Raw genomic sequence first — 8,653 nt, forward strand, 5'->3', positions numbered from 1 at the left:
CATACGACCACATTTAAACCACAAAACAAAACCTGAATCGTTTTTTAACATTAAAATGTTAGATTGCGTTTCACTCAAACACAAGTTAACAAGATATTTAACAATCAAACAATGATTTAAAAAACAAAGGAACATCGAGTGTGTAGTCGTTGTTGTCGTCGTTGTGTTGATCGTCATCAGCCCTTTTCTGTGTCTTCGCTCACACACTCACACACACACACAGGTGAACTCCGTCATGTGGAGGTCAAAGGTCGCAGCAGATCCAGCTGCGACTCCAGAGCGACTCTCTGCCGGTGAACGACCTGCAGCCACAGGAAACAACGCAAACAATGGTCACGAGGACGTTCAGACAGCGCTAACCAACACGCTAACCAACACGCTAACCAACGCGCTAACCACAGAGCAGTCCTTAGCGCCAAATCTCTTTGATAAAAGGAGAAAAAAAACGCAACAAAAAGTCTTAAATGTTTTATTGCAGACTTATCTCCGATGCTACACTTTGCACCACATCGCTTGACATTAGCATCGCCAAAGCACGACGAGTGTACACGACGTTCATATTCATGCATCAGAGGCTCAGTCTGTGTTGTGTTTGACGTGTAATGGCATTTGGCAAAGAACAATAGCGCCCCCCGGTTTAGAGTGTGGGTACTGCCATGAACCGCTGCTGACAAATGCTGGAGTGACGTCCCACCCGAGTTTGACGGCATCAGGACCAGCGATGAAACTCGACGCGTTCAAACATCAAAACCAAAGGTTTCCAAGATGGCCGCCATTTGCAAAAATAGTTAAAATACTCGTTGTACTTTGTTACCAGGGTAGGGCCAGGGTTCGCGAGGTTCCTCCAACTTCCCGATCAGGAACTCGACCGTTCAAACATCAGAACCGAACGACTTCTGAGAACTCTCACTTTGACTTTGACATCACAGAGTAAAACAACCGAGTCCTGAAACTCTTTGACGTCGACACAAGATGACATTTGCCGAAGGAAGTCAAACATCTGGGCTCTAACGGTGCGTTACCCTTGTAATCGGATGTTTAGGGGCCAGACCTTCAAGAGGAACTCGGAGTTCCTGTTCTGGAAGTTGGAGGGAACTTCGCAAAACTCTGACATAGGCTTCCAAGATGGCTGCCATTTGCATAAATAGTTCAAATACTCGAGACACGTTTGTTACCAGGGTAGGGCCAGGGTTTTGCGAGGTTCCTCCAACTTCCAGAACAGGAACTCTGAGATCCTCTTGAAGGTCTGGCCCCTAAACAGAGTTTCAGGACTCGGATGTTTTACTCTGTGATGTCAAAGTCAAAGTGAGAGTTCTCTGAAGTCGTTTGGTTTTGATGTTTGAACGGTCGAGTTCCTGTTTGGGAAGTTGGAGGAATCTCGCAAACCCTGGCCCTACCCTGGTAACAAACGTGTCTCAGTGTAGACTCAAGCACAACGAGTGTTTGAACTATTTATGCAAATGGCGGCCATCTTGGAAGCCTATGTCAGGGTTTGCGGGGTTCCTCCGACGTCCAGAACAGGAACTCCGAGTTCCTCTTGAAGGTCTGGCCCCTGAACATCCGATTACAAGTGTAATGCAACGTTAGAGCCCAGATGTTTGACTTCCTTTGGCAAATGTCGTCTTGTGTCGACGTCAAAGAGTTTCAGGACTCGGATGTTTTACTCTGTGATGTCAAAGTCAAAGTGAGAGTTCTCTGAAGTCGTTTGGTTTAGGAACCTCGCAAACCCTGGCCCTATCCTGGCAACAAACGTGTCTCAGTGTAGACTCAAGCACAACGAGTATTTGAACTATTTATGCAAATGGCGGCCATCTTGGAAGCCTATGTCAGGGTTTTGCGAGGTTCCTCCGACTTCCAGAACAGGAACTCCGAGTTCCTCTTGAAGGTCTGGCCCCTAAACATCCGATTACCAAGGGTAATGCACCGTTAGAGCCCAGATGTTTGACTTCCTTCAGCCAAGTTTGTCTTGTGCCGACGTCAAAGGGTTCAGTTGTTTTACTCTGACGAGTCCTCTGAAGTTTTGGTTCTGGATGTTTGAACTCTTGAGTTCCATCGCTGGTCCTAATCTTGACCCCTCTGTGGTGTGGTCTCGGTTGGGAGCAGCACATTCATTCAGAAAGTTTTCCACGGGGATAAAAAGATGTCTCGCAGCTCCATGGGGATGATACCACGCCATCGAGACCGGTAAACAACAAACTCACTGGTTTGGAGTTCTGTGAGCTCTCTGAACTCGTCGAGATCCCGAGGTCTTGGAGCTCCCCAGGTTCCCTGAGCTGCCGGAGCTCTTTGATCGTCTTGAAATCCCGGGAATTGCAGAGATCCCTGACCTCCTCAATCCATCCCTTACTGAACACCAGGCTTCACTGGTCCTGGAGCTCCCCGAGATCTTTGAGGTCCCTGAGATCCAAGAGCTCTCCAAGCCGTTCCCGACCGGACAGCTACAAACCGTTTTCAGTTTCCACAACGAGTCCTTGTCTTTGTAAAAATATTTCCTGGAATATATTCCGGCGTTCAGCAGGTGGTCGTCGGGTTGACCGCACAGCTGCACGATGTCGTTCATGTTGGCCAGTTCACAGTCTCTGGAATAAAAGGTGGCCTTGAGGTACGCGGTGGTGATGATGGAGCCCAGCGACCACATGTCCACCGCCTCGCTCAGAGGAAGACCCAGCGACACCTCGGGCGCTCGGTACGAAAGCTCTTGAAATACGTCGCCGCTTTCCAGATTGGAGACCAAATGGGCCAAACCAAAGTCGATCAGCTTCACCTTACAGGGCCACCGGCTGGGGTTGGTCAGCATGATGTTCTGTAACTTGATGTCACAGTGGACCATGTTTATGCTCTTCAGAGCGTTCAGCGCTACCAGCAGCTGTCGCGTGATCAGCTGGATCTCCGACAGAAACAGTCGCCGGCTGTTGTTGAAAACAAAGTCGTACAGCGTCATGTCCAGTTTCTCAAACTCCAGAAAAATGTTCCCGTGGAGCTCAAAGTGCCCGTTGAACCTGATCAAGCTGTTCTGGTCCGGGTCCAGGTTCCTGAGGGACTCCAGGTTCTCTACCTCCTCTTTACCGTATTTAGCTTTGACTTTTGCCAAAGCCTTCACGGCCACCGTCTCCCTGGTGTCTGACCTCCTGCACAGGTACACGTGTCCAAAGCCGCCGTAACCGAGTATTTCCTTCACTTCGTACCCGCTCGATTCCATAAGCGGAACAAATCCGTCGTTGTGTAGTTTTGCGTTCGTCGTCGCCGGCCGAACGCTGCTTTTTGTGCGACTCGCAGACGCAGGACGAGTCTGAAGAACAGCATCGACGTCACCCGAGCGATCCGTCTGCGGTGGACTGTCCTCAACGTTAGCAACCGCTCTGTCAGCTATGCTAGCCGTGGGTGGCGGTTTCTCGTTGCTGGAAGCGGCGTTTTCCTTATCCTTAAACAGGTGTGAGAAGAACCCATGGAACCTCTTGAAAATCCTACGTTTGGCTCTGACTTTGGAGCCGATGCTTCCGTCAATCGTGCTAAACTTGTGACTAGCGGAGGCAGGCGACGTCTCTGTGACGCTGGTCTCAGCCGAGGTATCGTTCTGGCTAGCCGGCGGCGGCGGCGGCGGCGGCGGTTTCTCGCCGCTGGACGCAGCCGTTTCCTCATCCGTCCTCGTACTCGTGGAAGCTCCCGTCTTAAAAAGCTGCGAAAAGAATCCATGAAATCTCCTTAAAATCTTTTTCTTGGCTTTGACTTTGGGGCCCGTGGTCCCACCGACTGAGCTAATCTCGTCTCCGTTGGCGACGTGGCTAACAGAGGCAGGTAAAGTCTCGGACACGTCGGCGTCACGTGAGCCAGCTCTCTGTGGCAATCGCCCCGCGGCGTTAGCGGTGGCTCTGTCGACCAAGCCGCCTGAAGGGGGGGCTTTCTTGCTGTTGGAAGCCGCACAATCACCGCGGACGTATTCCACGGCGATAAACGGATGCCTCAGAGCTTCACTGGGGCTGATTCTTTTCTTTGGGTCTTTTTGCATCATTTCTTTCAGGAGGCTAACGAAAGCCTGCGTGTCGCTGTTAGCAGCAGAACCCGGGCGAGTCTTCGCGATGTCGTCGAGGCTGGCGAACATCTGCGACGACGTGTGAGCGATCAACGGGTGAAAACCGTGCCGCTCGCTCCACGAGCTCCCGGAGCTACCCGGCTGATTCCCGGACTTCCTTGACCCGGTCCTTTTTGAACAAGTTAGCGATTTGCGCCGCTCGTTGGACTTGGAGCTCCACGAGCCCTCCGAGCTCCCGGAGATCCCAGACCTTTCCGAGCACCCGGAGTTCCCCGACCTCTCCGAGCTCTCCGAGACGTTCCCCACGGAGCAGCTGCACTTGGTTTTCAGCTTCCACGACGAGTCTTTGTAAAAATATTTGCTGGTGTAAAGTCCGGCGTTCAGCTGGTGGTCGTCGGGTTGACCAAGCAGCTGCACGATGTCGTTCATGTTGGCCAGCTCGCAGTATCCTGAATACAGCACCGCCTTGAGGTACGCGGTGGCCAGGACCGAGCCGAGGGACCACATGTCCACCGCCTCGCTCAGGGGAAGACCCAGAGACACTTCAGGAGCTCGGTACGACAGCACCTGGAAGATGTTGCCGAGCTGCAGGTTGGAGACGGTGTAGGCCACGCCAAAGTCGATCAGCTTCACCTTACAGGTCTGCAGGCTGGGGTTGGTCAGCATGATGTTGTCCAGCTTGATGTCACAGTGGACCAGTTTTATGGTCTTCAGAGCGTTCAGCGCCACCAGCAGGTGCCGCGTGATGATCTGGATCTCCGACAGAAACAGTCGCCGGCTGTTGTTGAAAACCAAGTCGTAGAGCGTCATGTCCAGTTTCTCAAACTCCAGGAAAACGTTCCCTTTGAGCTCAAAGTGCCCGTTGAACCTGATCAAGCTGTTCTGGTCCGGGTCCAGGTTCCTGAGCGACTCCAGGTTCTGCACCTCCTCTTTACCGTATTTAGCTTTGACTTTGGACACGGCCTTCACGGCCACCGTCTCCGCGGTGTCTCTTCGCTCACAAAGGTACACGTGTCCAAAACCGCCAAAGTCCAGGAATTCCTTCACTTGATACCCACTGGATTCCATCAGCGGAACAAATCCGTCGATTGGCGGTTTCGCTTCCATCCTCAGCTGCCGAACGTTAGCGCAGGCATGAGATTCCTGGTGTTTCGCGGCTGCCGGCCTCCATCCTCACACCTCAGCTCACGGCCTGGTTGCTCTTCGTCTCCGGATCTTCTCGGTGGTCTGGTTTTCCTGTTTTTTTTTGAGCGTCCGTGATGTCGTCGCACACTTAGAAGGCGTTTGAATGAATGTGCCGCGTGTGCAGATCAAAGGCAGAGGGAGTTCCCTGCCGAGGTCGCCGTGACGACGGTGACGGACGATCCGAGACCAACTGGAAACGCAGAGTAATGTCGGGATCGGACGACGCAAACTCCAGGGACGTGAAGAACAGAGAGTTGGAGTTTGGGAGGAAGTCCAAGGACAAAGAGGACACAAGGACACAAGGACACAAGGACAGACGGTCCATATCGTCCTCTTTGTGACGCCCAAGAACGGCTCCGCCTTTCTTTTTGGTCACTGCGTCAATCACAACGCTTCGGTGGCCGTGATTGACAATTCCTTGCCCCGCCTCCCAGATCTATGAATTTGCGCAGTGTCGTGAACGCCAATCCCACACTCTGGTCTTTATCTACAGTCTGGTCTTCATCCACACTCTTGTCTTAATTCAAGCTCTGGTCTTAATCCACGCTCTGGTCTTAATCTACGCTCTGGTCTTAATCCACGCTCTGGTCTTAATCTACGCTCTGGTCTTAATCTACGCTCTGGTCTTAATCTACGCTCTGGTCTTAATCCATGCTCTGGTCTTAATCTACACTCTGGTCTTAATCTACACTCTGGTCTTAATCTACGATCTGGTCTTAATCCACGCTCTGGTCTTAATCTACACTCTGGTCTTAATCTACACTCTGGTCTTAATCTACACTCTGGTCTTAATCCATGCTCTGGTCTTTATCTACACTCTGGTCTTAATCTACACTCTGGTCTTAATCCACGCTCTGGTCTTAATCTACGCTCTGGTCTTAATCTACGATCTGGTCTTAATCTACACTCTGGTCTTAATCCATGCTCTGGTCTTAATCTACACTCTGGTCTTAATCTACACTCTGGTCTTAATCTACGATCTGGTCTTAATCCACGCTCTGGTTTTAATCTACACTCTGGTCTTAATCTACGCTCTGGTCTTAATCTACACTCTGGTCTTAATCCACGCTCTGGTCTTAATCTACGATCTGGTCTTAATCTACGCTCTGGTCTTAATCTACACTCTGGTCTTAATCCATGCTCTTAATCCATGTGAAACATGTTGATGTTTCACGTGTTAAAAAGTTAAGTTGTTATTTTGAGCCTCAACAAAGATCTGGATAGTTTTCATTTGAATAATCTCAGTTTATTCATTTTTAGATCTTATCTACAGCAGAACGGATTCCTTCCTTCCTTCGTCTCTTCAAACGACTGCAGACTTTTAAACAGATTAAAAGTCTCACGTCTTTATTTCTGACTTTTCCTCTGAACTGAAAAGTCTAAATATTCTCTCCGTCTGTTCAGAAGACGACAGTTGTGGATTCCACAGAGTCATGAGTGTTTTAACAAGACTGGAGTCTAAATAAAGACACACACACACACACAGGATTCCACACATGCTTTGATGAACATTCAGAATTACAGCGAGGACAAGTTTAGAAAACAGGTCAACGAGTCGATAATGATCATCATTATCATAATATTAGATTTATAATTTATAATAAATGTAATTTGAGACGTTTCTCTGTTTTCTGTCCATAAAAAAGTTAAAAAACACAATTAACAATTTGTCATCAGCTTCTTAAATGTGAATATTTTCACGTTTCTGTCATTTTTCAGCTTCTTAAATGTGAATATTTTCACGTTTCTGTCATTTTTCAGCTTCTTAAATGTGAATATTTTCACGTTTCTGTCATTTTTCAGCTTCTTAAATGTGAATATTTTCACGTTTCTGTCATTTTTCAGCTTCTTAAATGTGAATATTTTCACGTTTCTGTCATTTTTCAGCTTCTTAAATGTGAATATTTTCACGTTTCTGTCATTTTTCAGCTTCTTAAATGTGAATATTTTCACGTTTCTGTCATTTTTCAGCTTCTTAAATGTGAATATTTTCACGTTTCTGTCATTTTTCAGCTTCTTAAATGTGAATATTTTCACGTTTCTGTCATTTTTCAGCTTCTTAAATGTGAATATTTTCACGTTTCTGTCATTTTTCAGCTTCTTAAATGTGAATATTTTCACGTTTCTGTCATTTTTCAGCTTCTTAAATGTGAATATTTTCTTGTTTCTGTCATTTTTCAGCTTCTTAAATGTGAATATTTTCACGTTTCTGTCATTTTTCAGCTTCTTAAATGTGAATATTTTCACGTTTCTGTCATTTTTCAGCTTCTTAAATGTGAATATTTTCACGTTTCTGTCATTTTTCAGCTTCTTAAGTGTGAATATTTTCACGTTTCTGTCATTTTTCAGCTTCTTAAATGTGAATATTTTCACGTTTCTGTCATTTTTCAGCTTCTTAAATGTGAATATTTTCACGTTTCTGTCATTTTTCAGCTTCTTAAATGTGAATATTTTCACGTTTCTGTCATTTTTTAGCTTCTTAAATGTGAATATTTTCACGTTTCTGTCATTTTTCAGCTTCTTAAATGTGAATATTTTCACGTTTCTGTCATTTTTTAGCTTCTTAAATGTGAATATTTTCACGTTTCTGTCATTTTTCAGCTTCTTAAATGTGAATATTTTCATGTTTCTGTCGTTTTTCAGCTTCTTAAATGTGAATATTTTCACGTTTCTGTCATTTTTAGTTTTCCGCTCATGTTTTTCCACAGAGATGAAGGAAGATTCTCATAAAGATCTGGGTTTTTCCCTCGTCCCTGGAGGAGGAGGAGCCAGAGGTCAGAGGTCAGGAGGTTCACACACACACACACACACACACACACACACACACACACACACACACACACACACACATTGACGGACCTTGAGTTGTTGTTGGAGTTCACTGTTCAGTCGAGTCAGCACGGCGTTGGTTTCTCTGTTCTGACGGATCATCGTCTGGATCTCCTTCTTCTGCCTGGACACACACACACACACACACACACACACACACACACACACACACACACACACACACACACACACACACACACACACACACACACACACACACACACACACACACAGGAACAGGAAATTCAAAAATAAGATTCTCTCTGACGTGGAGACCACGCCCCCTTATGGTCGGGGATTTCCCTCAAACAGAAGAAAAAATTGCGTCAAATGCTAAATGTTAACGTTTTTCTATCGCGTCTAAGTCGTACACAGTTGTTTCCGAATCTGAACCAAACTTGATAAACTCGTTGCTCTCATGATTTCAGACACATTTCTAATTCACTTCCATTAGCTCCGCCCACTCACAAGTCGACCACTTCGGAAAAAAACAAAAATGGCTAGCCTACGCATTTGAACAAACGCCTCCTAGCATGTTTGAGCTAACCGCGCCGACATTTGACGTTAAAATGGCAGGAAAAGTACTTTAAAATTCCACTTTTTGAAAAA

At 47.0% G+C, this 8,653-nt stretch overlaps 1 protein-coding gene across 1 annotated transcript in view; it reads right to left on the bottom strand.

The window, feature by feature from the left end:
- Positions 1-233: 233 nt before the first annotated feature.
- reps2 (RALBP1 associated Eps domain containing 2) overlaps positions 234-8,653 on the bottom strand; it is a gene marked incomplete at both ends in the record, with an annotated part of 22,042 nt that continues 13,622 nt past the window's right edge. The window contains 2 exons of the mRNA XM_083888348.1: positions 234-302; positions 8,075-8,168. Of these exons, the coding sequence (XP_083744474.1) occupies positions 234-302; positions 8,075-8,168 (163 nt within the window). The remainder of the gene's footprint in view (positions 303-8,074; positions 8,169-8,653) is intronic.

This window comes from Microchirus variegatus, assembly GCF_963457635.1.
Source record: "Microchirus variegatus genome assembly, chromosome: 4".
Lineage (NCBI taxonomy): Eukaryota > Metazoa > Chordata > Actinopteri > Pleuronectiformes > Soleidae > Microchirus > Microchirus variegatus.